Genomic DNA, 26895 nt, shown 5'->3' on the forward strand with positions numbered 1-26895 from the left:
GAGTAGCGGCTTTGCTGTCAGTGTGGAGGGAGGAAGAATCTGTGAGGGGCCTCCAAGCAAATGAGAAAAACACAGAGTACACTGGAAAAAAATAGTTACCTTTACACATGTATATACAATCGTGAATTTAAATATAATTTTAAAAAGAAAAAATTAGGGCACCCCCGGTGGCGCAGTGGTTTAGCGCCGCCTGCAGCCCAGGGTGTGATCCTGGAGACCCTGGATCGAGTACCATGTCAGGCTCCCTGCATAGAGCCTGCTTCTCCCTCTGCCTGTGTCTCTGCCTCTCTCTCTCTCTCTCTCTCTCTCTCTCTGAATAAATAAATAAAATGTTTTTAAAAATCATTAAAATAAATACATAAATAAATAATAAATAAATAAAAAGAAAAAATTAAAATTAAAAATTAAAGTGAAAAATGAAATTCTCCCAACCTGGCCCTCTCTTCTTTTCCTTTCCTTTCCTTTCCTCTCCCTCTCCCTCTCCCTCTCCCTCTCCCTCTCCCTCTCTTCCCTCTCCCTCTCCTTTTTTTAAGATTTTATTTATTTGAAAGAGACAGAGAGAGCATGAGCAGGGGGGAAGAGTCAAAGGGAGACGGAGAAGCAGGCTCCCACTGAGCAGGGAGCCCAACCCAGGACTTGATCCCAGAACCCTGGGGATCATGACCTTAGCCAAAGACAGATGCTTCACCAACTGAGCCCCTCAGGCACCCCTGTCCCTCCTTTTCTTTATTCTCCTTGCAGCTCACCTTGTGAGTCCACCTCATAGCAGCTCCACATATCAAAAATACTGACCCAATTTCCCTGTATAGTTGGCCCTTGAACAACTGGGGGCTCCACTTACACATGGGTTCCTGTCCATAAACACAGTACAGTACCATAAATAGATTTTTGTCTTCCTTATGATTTTCTTAATATTTTATTTTCTCTAGCTTACTTTAGTAATATAGTATATGATACATATAATATACAAATATGTGTTAATCGTCTGTGATGTGATCAGTAAGACTTCTGGTCAACCTCAGACTATAGTCCATTTTGGGGGAGTTTAAAGTTGTACATGGATTTCCAACTGCTTGGGGAGTCGGTTGTCCCCAACCTCCAGGATGTTGAAGTGTCAGCTATTTGATACGTATTTGTTTTTTCCTTCTCCAATGGGTCAAGAAACTTCCCAAATCTGGGTGATTTTCTTAAGTAATCTCTGGACCCAATGTGGGGTTCAAACCCACTACCCCAAGATCAAGAATGGCATGCTTTTCTGACAGAGCCAGCCAGATGCCCCTCCAAATCATTTCAGGAAATAAGGTGTCCCTTGAAAATAAAGTATACTTATGGAAGATGTCTTTCTTTTTAAAGTAAAAATGTGATTTGATGTTGATTTTTTAATTATTAGTGAGAAATCCAGAAACTGTACACTTGAGGTAGAAGTTACTGTAACTAGCAGGAAATTAGATAAAATTATATTAAAGACCATACATCTGAATTGTGCTTTGTCATACACACATGAACTCAGGCAGGCAAGGCTTAAGATAGCTCATGGCAGGACACCTGGGTGGCTCAGGGGTTGAGTGTCTGCCTTCAGCTCAGGGTGTGATCCTGGAATTCTGGGATTGAGTCCCACATTGGGCTCCCTGCATGGAGCCTGCTTCTCCCTCTCCCTGTGTCTCTGCCTCTCTCTTTCTGTCTTTCATGAATAAATAAATTAAGAAAAAGATGGCTACATGGTCCCTTTATTTACATTTTATTTTACTGTTATAGTAAAACCTTGATTGTACTGCTGGAGGAGTAGCAGCTCTAATTGCTTTAATTGTCAGAGCAATAGAATAAAGCGATCATTTTTATTTCATCTTCAATTGAATACCTTTTAAAGGTGCACCTATGCTTGCCTATTTTGTTAAGTTTACTGAGGATAATTTAAGGCTTTCTTTGTACTATAGATTAAGAAAGTATAACTGTAGAGGAAGACAGCCACTACTTGGTTTTTATTCACTTTTTTCCAAGATGTATATTCCTCACCCATCACTCACAGATTTCCTGGTGTCTCCCCACTGCCTAACATGCAAATATTCCTGGAAAGTGTCATCTGAGATAACAAGTGATTGCCATTTCCCAAACTTGATAAACTACTGAACTTCTTTAAAAGCAGTGTTCTTAACCTTGGCTAAACATTGGAGCCATCCAGAAGCTTTAAAAATTGCTGACATTTGCGTTCCACTCCCAGAGCTTGCACAGAATGGATTGGCAGCCCTGGTTTTAGAAGTTTTTAAAACTTCCCAGGTAATTCTGATGAACAGCTGAAACTGAGAACCACTGTTTTAGAGAAAGAATATTCTCTAAGTACCTCCACACACACTGTTGATTTAAATTATGTTTATTATGATAGTGTTTAAATACATAGAAACTGACAGTAGGTTGATATTCCTTATGTATGTAGTTGTATATAAAGCACATTTACAAATGAAAAACCTCAAAATCAGTAAATTCAAACCAACATTAATGTATGTATGGATGATATTTTCCTAAGACTTTTGTGCATACTGTTTCTTCTATTTAGTCTGGTACATCCTCTTTCCTGCCTGTATCAGCCTGGGCCCAGGCAGGAGATAAAAAGCACACAGTAATGGAAACAGGGAAAGTTTCTTACAAAGAATAGTTAAACTGTGATAAAAGAGTCGCTTTAGAAACCGTGTGGCCTAGGGCTGAAGGAGAGTCCCTGAGGAAGTCTAGGGTTCAGACTTGCTGAAGAAGGTGTAGTTGCAGCCCATGAGTAGCAGAGCACCTCCATGATTAACGCATGTCAGCAAGTGTGCAGTTGCTGGGCAGCAGGAAACACACCTCCAGAACACAGGACTGGCTCAGGAAAGCCACAGCCAGTAGCCAGTCACAGGGCCACACAGGAAAACGGGGTCCTGGGCGCGGCCCTCCTGCTGGCAAGCTGCAGTCAATGGCCATCCATGGGCTGTGCTGAGGAAGTAGGAATAGCAGTGCAGCAGGAGATGTGGTGCACACGGGGTCCCAGTCTGGAGGGCCCTGTCATCAGCAGGACCACAAGGCATGAATGTAGGGTAGGGCAAGCAGCAGGAAGCCCAGAGCATAACAGTGTCTGCTGAAAGGGTCACAGACTGGTGACACTAGACCACGTGCTGCGAGGTTGCTGTGGGACCACCCTTTCTGGCTCAAGGCTGGTGTAATCACTGGTGTCCTTAAAGCTACATGCTCAGGTATGCTCCCTGGAAAGGAGAAATACTTAAAGGAACTGCCCGTTTACTGCAGAATGTGTGTTGAAGGTTGACTGGAATTGCCCAGCAGTAAATTGATATCTAACACACTACTCTGTGCCAGCCAAATGCTTTTGCAGTGTGCAAGCCCTGGCTTACAGGCTGACCTTTCCAAGTGGTTTTTACTCTGTGCTGTGCTCCTGCGTATCCTTATAGTAGCTCACCATGCTGTGTAGGAATCTGTTTAAAAAATAATTGCTCTCGGAGTGCCTGGGTGGCTCTTAATTTCAGCTCAGGTCATGATCTCAGGGACAGGAGATGGAGTCCCGTGTTGGGCTCCACACTGAGCCTGGAACCTGCTCAAGATTCTCTCTCCCTTTCCTTCTGCCTCTCCCCCCTCCATGTGCTCTCTCTCTAAAATAAATAGAAAGATAGATAGATAGATAGATAGATAGATAGATAGATAGATAGATAAAATTGCTTTTTGAGACACTTGGGTGTCTCAGTTGGTTAAGCATCCGACTCTTGATCTCAGTTCAAATCTTTTTAAAAGATTTTATTTATTCATGAGAGACACACACACGGGGTGGGGGTGGGGGGCAGCAGAGACACAGGCAGAGGGAGAAGCAGGCTCCATGCAGGGAGCCGGATGTGCGACTTGATCCCAGGTCTCCAGTATCAGGCCCTGGGCTGAAGGCGGCGCTAAACCGCTGAGCCACCCGGGCTGCCCTCAGCTCAAATCTTGATATCTGGCATGAGCTTGAGCCCTGCATTGGACTCCACACTGGTCGTGGAATCTACTTTAAAAGAAAAAAATTTAAAAAAATAAATAAATAAAAGAAAAAAATTGGGGGAGGTGGGCGGGGGGTGGGGGTGACTGGGTGACGGGCACTGAGGGGAGGCACTTGATGGGATGAGCACTGGGTGTTATTCTATATGTTGGCAAATTGAACACCAATAAAAAATAAATTTATTTTTAAAATTGCCCTTTCAAACAAACATATCATGTAGGAATCTTAAATAAATAAATAAATAAATAAATAAATAAATAAATAAATAACTCTTAAAAGAAAAGAAAAAGAATTGCTTTCTCTTTGAAAAGATGCCCATTCCCACTATTGGTGGGAATGCAAACTGGTGTAGCCACTCTGGATGACAGTATAAGAATTCCCCAAAAGTTATAAGCTTGTTGCCATCCAGCAAGTGCACTACTAAGTATTTACTCAAATATGAATTTAAAGGTGTACATGTACCCTGATGTTTACACCAGCATTATCAGCAGTAGCCAAACTACAGAGAGAGCCCATCAACTGATGAATGAATAAAGAAGTTGTGGTATATATACACAATGGAATATTACTCAGCCATCAAAAAAGAATGAAATCTTGCTATTTGCAATGACATGGATGGAGCTAGAAAGTATTATGCTAAGTGAAATAAGTCAGAAAGACAAATACCACATGATCTCACTCATTTGGAATTTAAGAGACAGATGAACATGGGGTGGCAGGGAGGCAAACCAGGAAACAGACTCTTAACTATAGAGAACAAATGGAGGGTTGCTGGAGGGGGGGTGGGCAGGGGGATGGGTTAAATGGGTGATGAGGGTTAAGGAGGGTACTTGCTGTGATGAGTACCGGGTATTGTACATAAGTGCTGAACCACTAAACTTGGGTAAAAAATTTTTAAAATAATCGATTTTTCAAGCAAACATATAATGTGCATGAGAATCACCTCCAAAGACTCTGATTTGGTTGGGTTAGGGTGGAACCCAGGAACCTGCATTTTTAATACGTTGTCAGAAGCCTGCTGATGATGTGGCTCCTGAGACAACACTGAGAGGTGTGGGTCTGAGGCCGGACCTTCGTAACAGTGTCTTACTCTATTTCATACCCTTATTGCCTAACATGCGTCCTGCTAGAAGCATGGTGTTCGACCCATGGGTAAAATAAACGACCACTGAACCACTAACGTTGTCAGGGTCACCCTGGGAAGTGGTGGCCTTGGAAGAATGCCCCATGTTCCATGCCCCTCTTGGAATGCCCTTCTGCATACTGTGCAAGCAACTCAGTCTCACCTAAAAGTTCCTGCAGCTAATGCTTTTTCATTGTTTGACTTAAAATGGACATTATAGCAATGCCACCTTTCTTTGTTCCATAGGGAGAAAGAACAAGAAACACAAAAAGAGGAACGTTTGATGGAAGAAAAGAAAAAGAAAAAGCAGGAAGAAAAGAAAAAGAAGGAAGGTGCTCAGAAAAAGGTTTGACTGGCATTCCTACTTCATAGCCTGTGATCATTGTGTGTCTCATTTTGCATTGTCACAACCATTATATTAGAATTCCATTTTATGACCTCAAAAATCAATATGCTTAGTCTATAATTAGCAAAAAATAGAAGTACTAGCGAAATAAATATAAGGTGACAGCCACAGAATGTCTTTCTTAAGGAACTAGAAATAGTAGAGCTATGTATTAAAGAAGTCTGATTTTCGTTGTTTGTTATAAAGAATGTCCATGCTATGCTATTCCACTTACTGCAAATTGTCCGGAACAGCCATGGCTGAGAAATGAGGAAAGGGCCATGTAACTGATTTTATTAGGAAAGCTAGAAATAATTATTACAGGTTTGGCAAATGTTCTTTTATGAATCCTGTTGGTAAATATTAAAAATTAAATGTCCTTCTATAAATCTTATCTTACGTGAATCTTACGGCATTTAATATACCACGTTAGGCTTTTTGTTGTTGGTCTTACCTAGTTTAATGTACCTTGTATTTTAAACTGTACCTTTTAGTCTTTGTTAAAATACAGAGACTCTGATGAGCTTCCAGATAGGTTTTCTTTTCTTTTTCTTTTTCTTTTATCTTTAGATCAATATTGGCTCATAATAGCATGTGGACAATTACACATTTTCTCAGTAATAAATTTTAATAAATTGGGTAAAAACTTGTTTTTTAAAATTTCTAGTATTGAAGTCTGCTTATAAACTTTCATAGATGTGCACATTCTACACATTATTATTCCTAAAGAGTTTCTGATTTTTTTTTTTCCAGGCTGCTGATCAAAAAACCAAAGGTAAGTTTATTTTATTTGGGGGCGGTACATTTTAAGACAGAACCACACTTTGTATGATGAAGATGACTGTTATTTTAATTGACAGTTAAAAACAAGGAATCTGACCCTGGCTGCTGCTTTTTATCATTCCCTGTGTACTTCTTCATTTCTCACTGGTTTCATTCACATCTGCATTTCATTGGCATTTGTTTAATCTAAAATGCCTAAAGAATGTTTTGTTCGCTTTCTGAACAATGTTTTTTACTTTTCCTTTGGTTTACCGTTCACTAAACAAGGACTAAACTGATAAAGGTGATCCAATTTGAAAAGAACAACTGAAAGATACTGAATTTTTTTGAAGCTTCTAATTTCTCTTTGCCGACAACATAACAAAAAGAGTTATATTCTTTCTGTATTCCCTCTTCGCTTATTGATATATAGAAGATTTCTTTTTTATTTTCTAAGTAGAAAATTTACTTGTTAGGGCTTAGCAGGTATTGGAAACACATGTAGTTCCTCTAGGCACCAAGGTGTCCCTGGGATTTGCTGGAGAAGAAGCACAGTGGAAGCAGCACTACCAGTTTCACCCTGTGCTTGCCCTGGTCAGATGAGGAGAAGCATGTGCACAGGAGCTCCAGCTGCCAGCTCTATTGAATTTGGGGCCAGTTACTTCATTTCTCCAAGCTTCAGGTATTTCCTACTGAAAATGAGAAAGCTGGTAAGTGAGTGGCTCCCACTTCATAAAGCTCCTGTGAAGATTAAATGAGATCATGTATGAAAAGAGCTTGGTGCCCAGCACATAATTGGTGCTCAGTAAAAGTGAGCTATAAATAACTGGAAATTTTTAGGATTTTAAAGTTTCTGTTGGACACAGTTGTACGTGTAGGCATGAGTGCTATAAAGACTTATCAGAGTGCAGTTTCAGGTGGTAGGTGTTGCTACTAATACCCTGCTTTTGTTTGGCATCTTAGAGTTTCCAAAACAAAGTTTATGTATATGACTTCATTTGAACTTCAAAACTGAGCAGGGCAGGTATTAGGTGACCATGAAGAAACTGAGGCTGACATGAGAGTTAAGCAGCCTGTGCCTGGCCAGCTGCTCATGCAAGGAGAGGACTTGAGAGAGGTGGACTTCTGACCCCTGCACAGTGGGCCTCCGAGCTCCCAGGGTCACAGTAAGATGGGATTTCATATAAAGTAAATATTAAAAGGCAGCCCAGACCCCAGAAAGGACATTTGTTTCTCACCCCCAGAAGTATGAATGTACAGCACACTTTTCCAGAAGGTTCAAAGGGTTGTGGTACATGGTTGCATTAGCAGTTATGATCTTGAATAAGAAACAGTGGTTTCTTCCACTTGTCATTATTGTTTTGAGATATTTATTTCCTTTTGTTTTTAACATTCTGAGAAGTTTTTATAACCTGATTTAATACTGACCATATTCTCTTGTCATTGTCAATGTTTTCTCTTCAAATAGTAACAAATTGCTTATGTTTGTATAGTGATCCTGTTACACAACACAGAATTATTATTTCCTGTTACTATTCTGATGAGCATTTCTTTACTTACTCCAAAGTGTGCTGGTGTTGTCTCTTCTCCTTTTATCTTCTCTAAATTACTACTCCTTTGGGTGTAATTTGTCATCAGTTGTGCTAACTATATCTAGCCTTAGCCTTAGCACACATAATGATAATGTTTATTAATGTCTCCTAAACAGAAGAAAAAAAGCTTTTAAATTATAAATAACAGTGCTACTGGATAATTCATTAATGAATATTAGCAGTATTAAGGTTTAAATTTTTCTCAGATGCTCCATTATTACTGGTTCAAATTAAAATTAACTACAGGAAGGTGATTCTGAATTTCTGACTGGACATGTGTGTTGGACAAGACAGGCAGGGCCTGCTGCTTCCCCTAATTAACACTTCCCCAGCCCCTGTGCCTCAAAGAGCTACACTGAACAATTTGAAAACCGTTGTATGAGATTTTCACAAACAAAATAGTTTCTCATAATTTCTGCTTCAAGAAAGAGGTAGCTGAGCACAATAATCTGTTAATGCCTTTAGTAAGACTAGAGATGCTCTCACAGTTGGAGGAAGGTGATCAGACATGACCTCACTTACATATTGTATTTCTGCTTTGAAGGACCTGGTATCTGAGTGTCGGATGCTGTAAGATGGGTTTTGCTTTGGTTATCAGTAATCTCTTTCCTTTATTTTGGGTGCTGCCCTTAATTTGAGCACAGATACTAGTAGCTTTATATGTGATGTGATGACTTTGTGAGCCTAGGGTTTCTAGGGTTTTTTATGGATTTAATTTTTTTAAGATTAATTATAATGCCCATAAACATGAAGTAATTTAATTCATTGGTTTTGACCAGATTTTCTAAAGTTCATAAAATAGATAAGTTTTCATACAAGAAGCTCAAAGTTAATTACATCATGTATGAAAGCAAGTATCTTGACCCAATATGTCTCAAACTCCATATGATTAATGCTTTATGCTTTTGAGTCCTATACTTTTATAAATTCATGTATTATGATTAGTCTCCTAATATTGCTTGCAAGGATTATAATTTAAGTTTTACGGTTGGGTATTCAACTTTGCCATACATTCAATTTGTAATGCTAATTTTAAGAAAATATATATGTGCTTTTGTTAATGTAAATCAATTGAAACCATATTCTTTCAGCAGCCTCACATTCAGTGATAAAGATTTTGGGGTCACAGTTTTGTTTGCACTGTGCTGTATTCCTATTAAGGCTCATTCTATAAACATATGGTTTTCTCAGTATGAATGAAGATGAGCATTGAAGCTTAAAGGATGCTTTCCCAATTTCATAGTCAGATCTAGATTTGAACAAATATGAGTGAGAATCCACATCTCTGTGTTTTACCAGTTAGGTGGCCCTTCTTTTTAGCAGAGTCGGCTGAGTGATATTTGCTCAGTTGTGAGCTATTTGCTCAACACAATATTCAGCAGTTAGCTTTCATAAGGCATCACATCTGTGTTTTCCTGAATTACACTGTGTAATAAAATTGGCCAGATTCCTTGAGTTTACATGTATCCACATAACAAAACAAATATTATTTTGAATGTATGAGTTATCCTTAGAAGCAATAGTTAAAGGTCTAGTTAGTGCGCTAGGCACAGTATATTTTATAAAATATGACATTTTGTTTGCCTGTCTGCAAAATTAATAAAATCTTAGCATTTGAAGGATCCTTAGAAATTTCCCAGTTCTTCATTGGTTCAGAAATGAAATTCAAAGAGGCTAAACAATCTGTACAAGTTTTGACAGCTATAGTTAGTGGCAGAACTAGAACCCCTATCTTCTGGCTGTCAGATTTTTTTTCTGCTGTTATACGAAGATGAAGGAGACATCAATATTGTATATCCATTATCAGTATAATCATTCATTTTAGGAAGTAACTTAGGATCTTTTCAAATAAGGCTGAAATTCCTTTTTTTTTTTTTTTATTTATTTATGATAGTCACACAGAGAGAGAGAGAGAGGCAGAGACACAAGCAGAGGGAGAAGCAGGCTCCATGCACCGGGAGCCCGACGTGGGACTCGATCCCGGGTCTCCAGGATCGCGCCCTGGGCCAAAGGCAGGCGCCAAACCGCTGTGCCACCCAGGGATCCCCAAGGCTGAAATTCCTAAGAGATTCATTATGTGAGGGATCTTTATGGGATGTAATCTTATAGGATTTTAAATATTAGATGTCTTTCTTTAGCCATGTTTCTCTATATTTAAAGTAGCTATTTAATTTTACTGTTCAGTACCTGGCAGAAAGAATATAAAATAAATGCATTAATTTTTTTCCATGGGAACAGAAGAAAGTGTATTAAGATACGGTATTTTCTCCAAACATGTAGGCAATTTAAAAGGATAAAAATTATCGGGGGGGGGGGGAGGGAAGAAACAACTAAGCAGGTACATACTTATAAGTTCTTCATTGAATTTTAGAAGGAAGGAAGTATAAATCCACTGGTGGCAAGGAGGTGGCACAGTGCTCCTTTTATAAACCCTTTAAGCATCTTCTTGAGGGCCCTTAAGTCTCAGATAGAGTAAAAGTCCACATCTGTTTATTTAGCTTAACCAAGCTAAAACGTTAAATGTAAAGGCAGCTCCAAGTTTATAGAGAAAGTTACAGTTTATAGCTCTAAAGGAGGTTGACAGGCTGCTCTCTGAGAAATCATATAACAGATTATTGCTCTGCTTTGTTTTTTTTTTAAACTTTATTGAGTTAAATTGGCACACAGTAAACTGCACATGTTTAAAAAGAACAGTTTAATAAGTCTTGGTATGTGCACCAAGACTTATTAAGATGTGATCCGTGAAACCATCCCCACAATGAAGACAGTAATCCATCACTCCTGGAAGTCTCCCTGCACCCCTGCCAACCCAGTTCTCATGCCCTCTCCACCTTCAACAGTCTGTAGGGAAACACTGATCTGCTTCCCATCACTACAGATTGTTTTCTTTTCTAGACTCCAGTTAGATCAGCAGACTCATGCAGGATGCACTCTTGGCTTCTTTTGCTCAGAGTAATGCTTTTGATATTCATTCCTGTTGTGTATTTCAGCAGTTCACTCCTTTTTATTGCTGAATAGAGTTTCATTGTTTGGATATATCACAATTTGTCCCTTTGAGTTGTTTCTTATTTTTAGCTCTCATGAGCAAAGCTTCTATGAGCTTTGGTATACAAGTCTCCGTATGGATATGTGCTTTGATTTTTCTGTGGTAAATATGTAGAAGTAGAAAGGCTGTATCTTAGGGTATATCTATTTTTAACCTTCCAAGAAACTCCAAAACCTTTTCAAAGTGGTTATAACCACTTCCCAATGCTACATCCTTACCAACACTTGGAAATCAGTCTTGATCCTTGTAGCCATTCTGGTACATGTACATTCTGATACATTGTGCTTTTGATTTGTATTTCTGTAATGGCTGATGGTATGGAGTGTTATCCTCATGTGCTTTTTTGTGTGTATCTTTGGTGAATATTCAAATATTTTGCTACTTTTAAAAAAGCTGGGTTACTTGCTTATTTAAGATTGTTTATTTAGGTTTTTATGTATTTATTTATTTATTTATTTGAGAGAGTGTGAGAGTGAAAGAGAGAGCAGGAGCAGGAGTAGGGGCAGAGGAACAAACAGACTCCCTGCTCAGCATGGGGCTCAATCTCGGGACTCCAGGATCCTGACCTAAGCCAAAGGCAGACACTTAACTGATCCAGGTGCTCCTCTGGATTGGTTTCTAATATTAAATTGACCTCTAGAGTTGGGCAGAAAGATTCAGCACTGTAGCTTAGCTTCCTTCATCTTCTGTCACTTCCCTTTCTCTCCATGTCTGCAGCTTTTTGTAATATAGTTACAAATGTAACGTCAGAAGATATGCACTTTTAGTTATGATCACATTTTGTCTTGCTTTTAACACACCTACTAAAGATTGCATTAATAAATGAGCTATTTAGTCAAATTTTCCTGTCTAGAGTTGTCAAGTTCATTAATTAAACAAACAATTAACAAATATCTATCAGACGGCAGAGATAAGTTCCCTGTTCTCAGAGGGATGTATTAGTAGGGAGAGTTATATAAGCAAATGAATGCACTAAAATGTTCTGAGGGTTGTGGTTTATGTATCCCACATCTTCTGCCTGAAAGGATTTAAGTACATTCACTTGGTCATGTTTCTATTTACTAGTTATGTCTCTGTAAGAAAAGATGGCCTGTTTTTAAAAATAAGTGAGAAAATTGGGGGAAAGGCAAAAACTGCTATAGAATGAGATGAATGCATGCTAGGGTTGGCCCCTTTCCCAATTGTCCCCTAGTTAGCCATGAAAATGAGACAAGAGAGGATGCCTTATCTCAGCCATTTTGAACCCACCCACAAGGCCAGTAGGATTGAGCACACTTAATAGCCTGTAGAAAGAAAGAAAGAGAGAGAGAGAGAGAGAGAGAGAGAGAAAAGAAAAGAAAAAGAAAAAAGAAAAAAGGAAGAAAGGAAGGAGTTGAAATGAGGGACAATGTGGAGGGCAGGGAGGCTAGCTCATAGAGTCCATATTAGGACTTGAGATTTGACCTTTTAGACCAGAGGGAGCCACTGGAGGTTTTAAGTGGGAGAGTGACGTCATGAGATTGATGTTTTAGAAAGATCATGGAACAGGCCAGATTAAAGATGAATCAGACAGTGGAGAGGGAACTGGATGCAGCCAGTACAGTTAGACCACTGCACACTTTATGCTCCAGATGATAGCTGCATGGTGAGGATGGACAGGAAGGGTCGTGTGGTAGAGCCAGCAGAACTTGGAGACCAACTGCGTTCATCATCTGATCCAGCAGATAGTCACCAAACACCTATTGTTTGCCTGGCACTGTTTACTATGGGGAGAAAAAGATTAAAAAAAAAAAAAAAAACCACCAAAAGATCCCATCTGAACCCCCAGATATGCTTCCCACCTTCTTGGAGCTTGGAGTTTTATGGGGAATGGGCAAAAACATCAATCGCAGTGCTGTATGTGTCAGTATTGACTGGGATGGCTACTATGAAGGACAGGAACATTGTCTAGTGAGAGCATAGGCTGCATCAGGATCTGACGGAGAGAAGGCAGCTAGGCTGGAGAGATGGAGACTCATGGGCTTCCACATTCAGAGGGAACAGCATTTGCAAAGGCTGGCCAGCCTGCGTAGCATTCTCCAGAAACTGAACAAAGAGCTGGCCTAGAAGGTGAATCGTCAGCAAGGTGGGATACTGGTGTCAATGAGGCTAAGGTAGATGGGGACTCAACGTGCACAGGGCATGTAGAGGTGGAATATTCTTTTTCAGAATCAAATTGTAACATGGCCGATTTCCTTCCCTTCCCCATCCCTCTTCTACTAAATGTTGGCATAGTCTGACTTGGGCTCCCTCTTCTGGCAGGTTCTAGGATTCTGCACTTTGAGAGAACAAACATCCTGGGATTATTGCTATTCTACAGTTTTTACTTTTATTAAAGAAAACACACACCCAATCCTACCACACAAGGCAGTGTGCATGCCCCAAGAGAACACATTTCAGATATAATTCCACTTAAACATTCTGTGTTTCATGAGATCTAGGATTTGCTGTTTTTCAAGAGCTTGTTCAGTTACAGGTGATTGAGCATGGAAAGGGACAAGGTCAAGCTGGAGGTGAGAAAGCTGAGAAGCTTTGTGCTCAGTGGACTCTGTTCACCCTTCATGTCTGTCCAGTGTGTTGCCTCATCCCAGGAGTGTTTCCAGTTAATGTTGCATATTGAGAAGATGATAGAAAAGCCAATATGTATTAGTGCTGTATTCGTTACTTGTCTTTAACATACACTGTTATCGAAAGTTTCTATTTTAATCTTCTAAATCTCCCCACTGTTGCTTAAAAGAACTTAAAAATATTTGCCTGTATGATAAATAGCACATTGTTTTAGAGTAGAAGAATCCAAGGACCAAAACAAAGTAATCTTCTAATAAAATGATTTTTACTGTTAGTAGTCATTATTAAAATAAACTTACTTTCACATTCATATTATCCAGTCTGATGGCCTAAGAGTAGCATTTAATTTAATTTCATGCTTTTTAGAGAGGTAACTGTAATACATTAGAATAGAAAATATCTCTAAATAGCATTTTCTCATTAGCAACAGGCACTAAGATAATGTAGTTAGTAGTTAATGAGTCTGTGCTCATTTTGAGTTGAGCTCCCGAAGTTGCCATGGTGACAGATCATCCAGAAGCCGTCAACAGAACACACAGAAGGCTACGGCTTGATACCCCACCGGGACTGCCAATAAACACAGCAGATGGACCCTCCTGCACGTAGCTGTCTTCCCCTCACCTCTTGTTGTTCTAAAGAGCTTGCTATAGTGTTTGCTGCTGTGTAGGTTGCAGAAAGAGATTGTAATAATGAAAATCTTCCTTAGAATCACAGATTACTTTAGCCCTGGAAAATAGTTCTCTTTTACATGTATTTAAGTAAATTGTAACTTTTAAGAAACTGAATCTCTAAGAATATATTCTGGAAATAGAATTAATGCATGATTTTTGAATATTTTTCTTCTGTCACTATGTGGTATCTGTACAGAAGAGAAATTCTATGCTTTATCATACAAATATTTCTATTTCTTAACTTTTAAGATGCCACCAGTTAAAGGACATCATTATTTTAATGTCTTACCCACAGATGTAGTTGGAGGGATAATGAGGAAACTATTAAATTTATACATCTATTGTAAGAGGCATGCAAATTTCAGAAATAAGACATGTTAACATGTCCCTCTAGGTTGACATTTATTTATAAACAGTTACTTTTTTTTTTCTTTAAAGATTTTATTTATTTATTTATTTATGAGAGACATAGAGAGGCAGAGACACAGGCAGAGGGAGAAGCAGGCTCCCTGCAGGGAGCCTGGTGTGGGACTTGATCCCAGGACGTCGGGATCATGCCATGAGCTGAAAGCAGACGCTCAACCGCTGAGCCACCCAGGCGTCCCTAAAGAGTTACTTTTCAAATACATCATTGCATGCCTACCTGTTAGTGCGCTTTAAGCTTATTGTAGCGTCCCATGGGATTCTGATGGAAGGCATGTGTAACGAAGTCTCGTTACAGCAAATGCCATTACAAGGAAACCATTGTTGAATATCTAGGTCATGACCACACACCATGATGTTGTCTAGGTGAGTGAAAGAGCTGAATATACTACTTGCTAAAAAAGGATCTGTGCTCTTGATCAGAGTTTAGTTGAAATGTATAGAAACCGCTCTAGATTTTTTTTAAGTACAAGGAATTAGGTGCTTGTAAAATCATTGCAAGGCCAGAGGGAGGGGATGCACCCTAGGCTGGGCCTCCAGAAATGATTCCCCACAGTGTCATCCCAAACAGCTGTTCTCTGGGAAAGGATCAGGGAGGCCTCACCGGCACCATGGACTTCAAGTGAAGCCCAGTGTCTCCGCCACAGCGCAGTGATTGGGAAGCTGCCTCTAAGGCAGTGATGGGGAGCTAGGACCCTGCACAGAAACGGCCACCATCTCCAGGACTGTGCTTCCAGTCAGAGCTGGTACAGTGGAGAGCAGCCAGGGCACCACCTGCCAAACCACATGGGTGCAGGGGGCCAGGGGTCCTTCTTGGGGTCTCATCCACACCTGAAGCCCCGTTGCAGCTGTGAACCAGACTCCTATCAGTCCTGCCCCCTGGGTGCGTATTGGGGAGGGGGCAGGGAGAGACAACTTTGACTACTGCTCCGGAACACTTTTAATTTTTTTTAGATTATTTATTTATTTATTCATGAAAGACAGAGAGATAGAGGTAGAGACACAGGCAGAGGGAGAAGCAGGCTCCCCGTGGAGACCCCGATGTGGGGATCCCGGGAACACTTTTAAAAACAGTGGGATGGATGACTGCCCTTTAACTTTTGTATAATGTTTGACACTTTCCAGATGATAGAAATCTGAGACCCAAATTAAGTGGGGTGGTTTAGGGCCAGACTAGAGATCTAATCCTCCAGTCCTGAATACAGCTGTCAGTATCTGTGGTAACCGTGCTGAGTTAACCACAGTCATTCATATCAGAGTCTCTGCCTCCGTTCTTTAGTTAGTTCACTGATTGCACTTCATATCACGTGACTTTGAGTTTTTGTTCATCAGCCTAAAATCCTTCCCATGGCTTCCAAGAATGGAAGAGGAATGAGGAAGATTATTAAGACTGGCCAGAACTGTTGAATAAACGTCAGTCAGGCTCCTGGACCATCTCCTAGGCCCATCTGTGTACTTCCTTGTAAAATCCAGTTTTAACAAGAACCCTGCTAAGTCAGCTTCATCAGAACACACCCTCCCCGCTTCTCTGATATCTGATCAAGTTCCTCATCCTCCCCCTGCCCCAGGGTGATGCCTGACACCCTGGCCTGCCTTCAGCCAGGGTCCTGCTCTTTCAATTTAGCCAGAAGCCCCCCTACCCCTGACATTTCCTCTTAGTGATTTTCCATCTTCTCCCCCACCTCCCCGTGGCTACAAATCCCCACCTGTCCCCGCTGCCCTCAGAGTCCAGCTCAGTCTCTCTCTCCGACCCTGTAAATGGTCCCTACACCTCTCAGCCCATCGTGACAGTCCTGGATGGAGCCTGCCTCACCATCCTTAACCAGTGTCCGTTTTTTCTTTAACATAATACTTATAGTGCACTTATTATGTGCTAGACATTGTTCTGAACAGTTCTTTACTTATATTAACATTCATTTCTCAAAGAACCCTCTCAGTAAGGTTCTCTTACCCCCAGTTCACCCCCCCCACACACACTTACCCATATATTACAGATAGCACAACTGAATGACAGAGAGTTTAAGTAACTTACCCAGGGCCACCAGCCAGTAAGGGGCAGAGCTGAAGTGTAAACCCCAAGTCCGTGCCCATAGCCACTATACTATATCTCTAGAGAGATTCATGGGAATGAAAAACCTCAAATTGCCCATGGTGGGAATCATTTCAGAGTATACAGTCAGGAAGGGAGGGGAAAATGAGGCTTTGGTGGAATGGGCAACATTTTATTTCTTAAGCTGATGATAAATGCATGAAGATTTGTTAATTATTTGATTTTAATGTCGTTTTGTACATCTTCAATATTTTCAATTTTTTTTTTTTAATTTATGATAGTCACAGAGAGAGAGAGAGAGAGAGAGAGAGAGGCAGAGACATAGGCAGAGGGAGAAGCAGGCTCCATGCACCGGGAGCCCGACATGGGATTCGATCCCGGGTCTCCAGGATCGCACCCTGGGCCAAAGCCAGACGCTAAACCGCTGCGCCACCCAGGGATCCCTATTTTCAAATTTTTAAAGAAAAGAATGTCTTGGGATCCCTGGGTGGCGCAGCGGTTTAGCGTCTGGCTTTGGCCCAGGGTGCGATCCTGGAGACCCGGGATCGAATCCCATGTCGGGCTCCCGGTGCATGGAGCCTGCTTCTCCCTCTGCCTATGTCTCTGCCTCTCTCTCTCTCTCTCTCTCTCTCTGTGACTATCATAAATAAATAAAAATTAAAAAAAAAAAAAAAAGAAAAGAATGTCTTGGTAGTATGACTTGGGTAGTAAGATGGAAATGCCTTGGTGCTCTGGGCACCCTGGGCTCCCTGCTCTGTTAAGTCCCTGGTGAGGAACCTAACGTCCCAAGGGTGCCCCCGCAGGATTTGTGGAGTAGAGGAAGGAGGGGGGCTGCTGCTGTGGGCCCTGGCTACTATGTTGTTTCCCTTACTTGTGAAGGCGACATCAGGCAAGCAGGTAGGACCCCCTGGCTCTAGAGCCTACACAGACAGGTTCTTGATCAGGTTACCTGCATGTTGAGTTTAATAGCAGTGAAAGAGTATGTCAACTCTCCATGAACTTGTAATCAGAGGAGCCTGTTTCTGGAGAACTTCTCCCTGAAACTGAAGGCTCCAGACTCCTCTGTGCTGCAGCCAGAACAGGAACACCATGGGTGCTCTTCCAGCTATGGGCCACCAGATGGATTCCAAACTGCTTACAAAGCCTATGCCTGCCTCTCCAGCCTCAGGCCCAGCGACTCTCCCTTGAGGCACCAAACCCCAGCCACACTGGGGCTGCTTCAGTCCTCGCCAGCGTGGAGTCTCCCTCTCAGGTCAGGATCTTCCCCTCTCTGTGCCAGCTGGTGGGCGTGAGCTCGCAGAGTCCGCACACTCACACACACCTCCCCTGGTTGGCGGTTCTCTGGGTCCAACCTCATTGTCACTTCCTCACCAGAATTAGGTTCCTTGTCCCACTGTTACTATTGTCATGTTTACCACAAAATGTACTTGTAATCTCTTACTAGATTATAAACTACTACAAGGAGAAGGACCATATGTTTTCCATAGTATACCCAGTGTCTGGCACAAAATTGGCACTCATTAAGTATATCCTAAATAAATAAATACGGAGAGGGTATTGTTAGGGTACATACACACCCTGTGGGGTAAAAAGAATGCTAGGCAGAGAAGGCAAGCAGACAGGGATTGACCCCTGACCCACCGTGCCCTGCTTTCCTGGTTTTCCAAGCACCTTACCTCTGCTGCTGCGTATCTCACTGTGCGGCTTTTTCTTTCCTTCTGGCCCTGCCGAGAGGTGAACTCCATGGGCTGGAGGACAGCTGCCTTTTCTGTCCTCTGGCGTCACCCCAGCGCCCAGAACAGTGGCTGGCTCTAGCAGGGCTTAGTGTTCGCAGGCCAAGGGCAGTCTCCACCCATGTAGCCTTCACATCCACATCAGACTCGGAGCTGGCTTGTATCGAGGTTCCCAAGAGTGTAGGAAAAGTTTCCAAGAGTTAAAATGAGGGAAATTTGGCAGACCACGTTAGATCATCAGCGGGATTCTCGGTAGCTGTGGGGCTTAGAGCAGCATTGGTAGGTGGTGGGTCTCATCACCTGATGAGCCTGCAGCTTTGGGTGGTCTGCAGATCACACCTGAGGTTAGAACAGTGTGAAGAGGGAAAGGCCAGGGCCTAGGGGTGCCGGGTGGCAGCTCTGAAGCTCAGGCACTGAGACGTGGTGCCTGGTGGGAAAAGAGTTAAGGAGGCCAGGTCAACAAGGGAGCTTTCTGCTCTGGACCTCCTAGTGTAAAAGTTTGAAGGGGAGCTTCTTTAAGTCAGCCCTCCGGAGCCCCGAAGGGCCAGCCTGAACTTCCTGCGCATGCCGGAGTCTGCTGTTTGGGGAGAGCAGTAGTAGGAATTTAGAAGCTGTTTGGACTCTGTTGTGGCAGTGTCCTATGAAAATTGTAACTGAAAGCCAAAAATTGTTTTAAAGAAGTCTTGGGGCTCCTGGCTGGCTCAGTTGGTTGAGCGTCTGCCTTTGGCTCAGGTTATGATCCTGGGGTCCCAGAATCGAGTTCTGAGTGGGGCTCCCCACTTGGCAGGGAGTCTGCTTCTCCCTCTGCCCCTCCCCCCACTCATGCACGCTCTCTCTCTCTCTCTCTCTCTAATAAATAAATATTTTAAAGAAAAGACTTGATTTCTCAGAGGGTGCTTTCATATCTGTCTTTTCCCCAGCAGGTGTCACTGTCATTTAAAAGAAAAGGGGAGAGCTTACTGGGGAGAGGAGAGCACCGTGAAGGTTTGGGCACAGCAAAGTTATCTGGCTGCTGTCTTTGTGTTCTCTAAGTCAGTGACTTGTTGATGGTCCCTAAATAAAATTAAACTAAAATTCCCACAGCCTGACTGTTCTGCTCTATTAAAACAATGATGTGTAGGATACACTCATCTGTGAGCCTCTGTCATTGAAGGATAGGCTTAGAGACAGGTGAGTCACGATGACTGGGATACCCTATTCTTTCTTTGGGCAACAAGAGATCAAGAAATTTGTATCCAGGGACACCTGGGTGGCTCAGCGGTTTGGAGCCTGCTTTCGGCCCAGGGTGTGATCCTGGAGTCCCAGGATCGAGTCCCACATCGGGCTCCCTGCATGGAGCCTGCTTCTCCCTCTGCCTGTGTCTCTGCCTCTCTCTTTCTGTGTGTCTTTCATGAATAAATAAATAAAATCTTAAAAAAAAAAAAAAAGAAAAGTTTGTATCCAAAGAGAGTGGATCGTTGGTCAGAAACTGCCCATTTGGTTTATCTGTATTATATGAACAGATCAAATTTTGAGATCCTCCAGTTATCAGCTGAGATTATGTGAGTTAGCTGCCAGTTTTCAAAGATCTGAAAAATACTGGTTACCACCAGAGAAGTTTTATTGCTTTCTCATATAAAAGAGGCCAGAGGCACAGCTCGACAGGGTCAGAATTCTGGGTTCCTTCTACCTACCTCATCGTTCTTCAGACTTTTCCTACAAAGGCCCAGATAGCAGTTGTGTTAGATTTTGCTGGCCTCGTATGGTCTCTGTCACATCTTCACTATGCTTTCCACACCTTCTAAAAATACAAGAGACACTGATTTCTCCTGCTGGTTCCTGCCCTATGCTGCCCTCTCCCCTCCAGAGTGGGGACTGGTGTGGAATTCTTTGACTCTTAAAATGAGGCTATAAGAGTGACCTGACCACAGGTAATGTAGTGCAGGCAACATGAGGAAAATGGAATATTCCATATTCAGATACCTTAGGATTGGTGCTTTATATTCAAAACTAGTTACCTATTAATAACATTCATTTATTATGCTTCTTCAAAACCAGTGATTGGTAGGATTCATTTACTGTATTAGACTTCCATTTCTGTAGCATGAATTCCCTTTCCTGTAAGTATTTTGAAGAAAAATAGCCCTGCGTTTGCCCTTTGATTTTTTTAAGAATTTATTTATTCATGAGAGACACGCAGAGAGAGGGAGAGAGACAGAGAGAGGCAGAAGCAGGCTCCATGCAGGGAGCCTGATGTGGGACTTGATCCCGGGTCTCCAGGATCAGGCCCTGGGCTGAAGGCGGCGCTAAACCGCTGAGCCATCAGGCTGCCCTGCCCTTTGATCTTTTTAAGAAGATGACAGCAGTGTAGTGGAAGAGCCCTGGCTGGTTGTCAGAGATGAGGGTGCAGGTGAATCTTGGTTAGCTCACTTGGGCCCTGGGGGTGAAGGTGCGGAAGAGGGCAGGAGAGGGGGATTTCTTATGCTCTCGGACGGCTTGGATACTTTGTTTCTGAGCCCTTGCCAAATTGTTTCTATCAGTTTCTGAGTTCAGGCAGGTTTCTTCATTTTCCATTCATTGAAAAGGCTGGGTGACAGGCGGAAGCACTTGATTCTGATGGTAGCTGGCCTCCAGTGTTAGTTACTCGGAAAAAGAAGAGGGTTTCCCATAGCAGGGGTAGGTAGAAAAATGTAGCTTCCTCCTAGTTCTCTTTCCTGTTCTGTCCTTCCTTCCTACTTCTCCTCCTCTTCCTCCTCTTCTGCTGCTTCCTTTGAATTTTGTAGTAAAATAACCAATTGCGTTCATACCCTGGGCTTCCTAAAAAGCGATGTCTAGGTCTAGAGCAAAACCTTTGGGCCAGGTATATTAAAATGTGTAGTAAAGGGAAGTGATATCATGCTGATCATGTATGTTTATTGTTTTAAAATTTTTTACGTATTTATTTAGAGTGTGAGCCGGGGGAGGGGCAGAGGGAGAGGAAGAATCACAACCAGACTCCACGCTGAATGCAGAGCCCAACTTGGGGATCGATCTTACAACCCTGAGATCATGACCCAAGCTGAAATCAAGACTTGCAGGCTTAACTGAGCCATCCTGGTGCCCCCATACTAATCACATGTTTTTACATAAATTCAGTGGTAGTGTCTCAGACAGATGTACTTCTACCCTGCTCTCAATTTCACTTGCAAAGTTGTAATGGAAAGTTGCTATTGTGAGAGAGACAGCAAGTTTGCTTCTCTCTCTCTCCTTTTTTTTTTTTTTTTGTCTTTTTAATTAATAGATTTGGGATTTTTTTAAATGTTCTTATATATATTTTTAAGGATTTTTAAAAAGATTTTACTTATTCATTCATTTTTTTTATTCATTTATATATATTTTTAAGGATTTTTTTTTAAAGATTTTATTTATTCAAAGAGGCAGAGACACAGGCAGAGGGAGAAGCGGGCCCCATTCCGGGAGCCCGACGTGGGACTCGATCCCGGGACCCCAGGATCGCGCCCTGGACCAAAGGCAGGCACCACCGCTGAGCCACCCAGGGATACCCTAGATTTGGGATTTTTAAAATTAAACTGTAATTAGTGTTATGTTCGTTTCAGGTGTACAATATAGTAATTCAACAATTCCATACCTTACTTGGTTCTCCTCATGATGAGTGTGTTCTTATCCCCTTCACCTATCTCACCCATCCACTGCCTCTCTCCCCTCTGGGAACCACTAGTTTGTGCTCTGTATGTAAGAGTCTGGGTTTTTGTTTGTCTCTTTTTTCTTTGTTTGCTCATTTGTTTTTTTAATTCCGCATATGAGTGAAATCATATGGTATCTGTTTTCTCTGATTTCTTTCACTTAGCATTATACCCTTTAGGTCCATTAGTTGTCACAAATGGCAAGATCTCATTCTTTACTCTGGCTGAGTAATATTCCAGTGTTGCCTCTGTGTGTGTGTGTGTGTGGCGCGCGTACCTCACAACTTCTTTATCTGTTAATTTATCAATGAACAGTGGGGCTGTTCCATATCTTGGCTATTATAAATAATGCTGCAATAAACATAGGGATTTGTATCTTTTCAAGTTTCATTTTCTTTGGGTAAATCCCAGTAGTGGAATTACTGGGTCATGTGGTCATTTTTTTTTTAAAGATTTTATTTATTTATTCATCAGAGACAGAGAGAGAGAGAGAGAGAGAGAGAGGCAGAGACACAAGGAGGCTCCATGCAGGGAGCTCGATGTGGGACTCGATCCCGGGACTCCAGGCAGGCGCTAAACCACCCAGCCACCCAGGGATCCCCTCATATGGTCATTCTATGTTCTTCTTTTCTTTCTTTCTTTCTTTCTTTCTTTCTTTCTTTCTTTCTTTCTTTCTTTCTTTCTTTCTTTCTTTAAGATTTATTTATTTATTTATTCATGACGGGGGCGGCGGGGAGGGGGGCAGAGACATAGGCAGAGGGAGAGGCAGGCCCCATGCAGGGAGCCCGACGCAGGACTCAGTCCCGGGACTCCAGGATCGCGCCCTGGGCCAAAGGCAGGCGCTAAACCGCTGAGCCACCCAGGGATCCCCCCCCCTTTTTTTTTTAAAGAGAGGGAAGTGGGGTAAAGAGAGAGAGAATTTTAAGCAGGCTCTATGCTCAGTGTGGAGCCCAACACAGGGCTGAATCTCACAACCCTGAGATCATGACCAGAGCCAAAATTAAGAGTCAGACATTTAACTGACTAAACCACCCAAGTGCCCCTATTTTTAATTTTTTTGAGGAATATACATACTCTTTTCCACAGTGGTTGCATCAGTTTGCATTCCCACCAACAGTGCACAAGAATTTCTAATTGACTTTGTTTTTTAGAGCAGTTTTTTGTTTATGGAAAGATTGAGCAGAAAGAATAGAGAGTTCCCACCGTACTTCCTTTCCCCACCCCAGCACATTCTCAGTCTCTCCTGTTATGAATTTCTGCCTTGGTGTGGTGCGTTTGTTGCAACCAGTGAACCAAGACTGATACATTATTATTAACTAAAGTCTGCAGTTTACATTGAGTTTACTTTGTATTATACAATTCTTTTTTTTTTTTTATGATTTTATTTATTCATGACAGACACAGAGACAAAGGCAGAGACACAGGTAGAGGGAGAAGCAGGCTCCCTGCGAGGAGCCTGATGTGGGACTTGATCTCAGGACCTTGGGATCACGACCCAAGCCAAAGGCAGATACTCAACACTGAGTCACCCAGGTGCCCCCTGTGTTATACAGTTCTAATGGGTTTTGACAAATGCTAACGTCCTATATCCATGATAAAGTATAGTAACATTTTAGTGCCCTGAATAACCCTATGCTCTGCCTCTTCCTACTCCCTCCCTCCCCAAGCCCTTGTCAACCAACCACTGATGCTTTTACTCTCTCCATGGATTTGCCTTTACACAGTGTTATATAGTAGGAATCATAGAATTTGAAGCCTTTTCAAACTGGCTTCTTGTACTTAGCAGTATGCACGTAAGATTCCTTCATTTCTTATCAGGGCTTGATAGCTCATTTCTTTTAAATGTGAATTTTCCATTGTATGGATATACCAGTTTCTTTGTCCTTCACCTATAGAAGGTTATTTTGGTTACTTCCCATTTTGGGCAACTAGGAATAAAACTGCTAGAAACACTCCTAAAGCTTTGTGTAGATAGAAGTTTTCAACTCATTTGGGTAAATACTTAGGAACTTCTGCTATTTTAATTAGCAAAAGGTCAATGTCAGAAAAAAAACATACTTGAAAGCCCCTATGTTTAAAAATCAACCTATAATAGGTTTTATAGCTTTCTTTTAAGGTGGGGGGCAGGGCCCATGGGTGGCTCAGTGACTGAGCATCTGCCTTTGTCTTGAGTCATGATCCCAGGGTCCTAGAATCGAGTTTCCTTCAGCCTATGTCTCTGCCTCTTTCTGTGTGTCTCTCATGGATAAATAAATAAAAATGTTTTAAAAAAAGGTAGAATGAATATCCATCTCATATGCCTTTGAGTTGAAGGTGAATAACCAACAAATCTAAGTAAATTATAAAAAATGTTCCATGTCTATAGCAAGGCCAGGGAAATAGGAGCAGAGAGAGGTAGAACACAAGTAAGAGAAACTCTGTGCTCAGAAGAGATAAGCCATCACAGAACTGAAACCATGTTCCACATCCTTTGTTCTTCCCTTATAAAATTCTAGGCTTTCAGAGTTGGAAAGCTTCAGTTTTCCAGTCTAGTATTTTTTCTACCTTACCAATTACTTTCTTTATATTCTGCTAGTTTTGCATTTCTCTTGAACTTCATAGTGTGTGTTAGAGAAAAAGTCAAGCCCTCTAACGTTTGTTGAGTGCTTACTGTGTGCCAGGCACCATGCTGATGTCAAATCAGCCTCACAGGGAGACGGGCCCACTAGAAAGCAGTCTGAGGTACTGAGTGCTGGCACACATACAGGGTGCCTGGAACATGTAGGGGGCCAGGGGGCTGAGAGGAAGTGACCTTTAATCTGATATTTAAGGAATGTCTAGGAATCACCATGTTTTACTGAATCTGATATATTATCAATTGTGCATTATTTCATACTGCCAGTTAAACTAAACTGATAATTATAAGATGCATCTCAATTTCAGGAACATTAAAATGTGCAGAGCTGTCTATGAGTATTGATGATACGTGGTAGTTAGCTGGAAGAGAGAGGCTCAGCATGAAGTTAGCAGATAAGTCTAGAAAAGTGGGGATTAGGGACAGCTTCCTGCCCAGGACCTGTGAACTGTATCCTAAGGGGCTGGGAATCCTTGAAGGTGCCAGTGGGAAGGAGACCACACTGACTGCAGTAGGTGATGGATTACAGACAAACATACTCTGGTAGTGTCCACAGGGGGAGAATGGTGCTCCAGACTCTGGTTGGGGCAATAGGAATGGAAACAGGCAGATGAGCTTGAGGGATACTTAGGAGGGACATTTAAGGTAAACTAGAAATGTCAAAGTTGGGCAGTTGGTTTTAGGTAGGTTGGGAAGGATTAAGGGCAGAATCAAGGGTGGAGTCCAGGTTTCTGACTAGAGCCACCTGTCAGAAGAGTGATAGCAGAACTTGGAAGAAGAGGGAGTGAGGAAACCAATGACTATGGGGGCACACTGATTCTGAAGTGCCTATAAGATATGCAAATATAGATCTCCACTAGCCACTCATGACCAGAGGGTTGATGAGTAAAGCTGTGGGAGTAGACTGGTTGAGTGAGTGTTTGCAGCCAAATCTTTAAAAAGGGCAAAAGAGGAAACCTGCCACCAGGAGCCGGAAGGAGTGGCTGGAGACGCCAGTGGGAATCCAAGCATGGACTTTCAGAGTCCTGGCCAAGGAGGAGAGTGTCTCAAGATGGCCAAAGTGACTGTCCCTGCTAAAGGTAACAGATTGGTTAGGGGTGCCTGGGTGGCTCAGTCAGTTAAGCATCCTACTTTTGACTTCTGCTCAGGTCATGATCTCAGGGTCATGGGTTCGAGCCCTATATCAGGCTCTGCCCTAGGCGTGGATCCTGCTTAAGATTCTTTCCCTCTGCCCCTTCCTGCCACTCTCAAAAAAAAGGAAAGGAAAGGTTAAAAACAAAAAAACAAAAACAAAACCTCAGAATGTGGCATTGGAGTTTAGCGTCAAGGAAGTAATTGTCATTTCCTCAAAGTGGGGCATGAGATGGGATGGATATGGGCAAGTGGGGGAGGATACAGCAAGAGCAGCTCCAACGGGACCTTCAAGAGGTTTGACAGGAGGAGAGGCAATAAATCAAGAGATGGATGGAGGGGGATTTGGGGTCAAGGAGGGCAGTGGTTGTTGCTATCTTTGAAGGTAAAAGAAATCTGTGTAGGTCTAAATAATGAGAAGAAGCTGGTTGTGGAGAGTAGCCACACAATCCCTGGGTGACTTAGAAGTTGCAAACGTGCTTTCCTCCACTCTCCACACCAACCCAAATGGCTAGATTGTCTTGTGTACTTGTGTTTATAAAACAAAGAATTAGGGCAGCCCAGGTGGCCCAGCAGTTTAGTGCCACCTTCAGCCCAGGGTGTGGTCCTGGAGACCTGGTATCGAGTCCCATATCAAGCTCCCTGCATGGAGTCTGCTTATCCCTTTGACTGTGTCTGTGCCTGCCTCTCTCTCTCTCTCTCTCTCTCTCTCTGTCTCTCATGAATAAATAAAATCTTAAAAAAAAAAAAAAAAGAATTAATTGAAGACTTACTCTCAAGCTTTGGGCCTTTTGTGTTTCTTCTGGAGAATGTCACAGGCTAAAGAACTAGGGCACACAAAGTCCCTAAAATGGGATCCCCTGGAGGGTGCCATCTTGCATTGCCTCTCCAAAACCATTGATTGTGAGATATACCAGTGTTCATGTACTGCCAATTGACTCGTGTCATCAATGGTAAGACACATCCCAATGTAAATGTTATTAATATATGAAGAAATGTAAGTCTTAGAACTGGTAAAATACAGTATTCACCATAGATCAGAGTAACAGGCATGGGACAGAGAATGGTGTGATGGTCATGTATTTGTAGTGGCAGAAACTTGAAGGTTTTG

At 42.1% G+C, this 26895-nt stretch overlaps 1 protein-coding gene across 1 annotated transcript in view; it reads left to right on the top strand.

Annotated features, from left to right (window-relative positions):
• Window positions 1-26895, top strand: part of TNRC6C (trinucleotide repeat containing adaptor 6C) — a 152011-nt gene that overhangs the window by 42890 nt on the left and 82226 nt on the right. Inside the window, exons 2-3 of the mRNA XM_077854393.1 lie at window positions 5376-5475; window positions 6268-6289. Coding sequence (XP_077710519.1) covers window positions 5413-5475; window positions 6268-6289 — 85 coding nt within the window. The 5' untranslated portion in view covers window positions 5376-5412. The remainder of the gene's footprint in view (window positions 1-5375; window positions 5476-6267; window positions 6290-26895) is intronic.

The sequence above is a fragment of the Canis aureus genome, chromosome 16 (assembly GCF_053574225.1).
Source record: "Canis aureus isolate CA01 chromosome 16, VMU_Caureus_v.1.0, whole genome shotgun sequence".
NCBI lineage: Eukaryota > Metazoa > Chordata > Mammalia > Carnivora > Canidae > Canis > Canis aureus.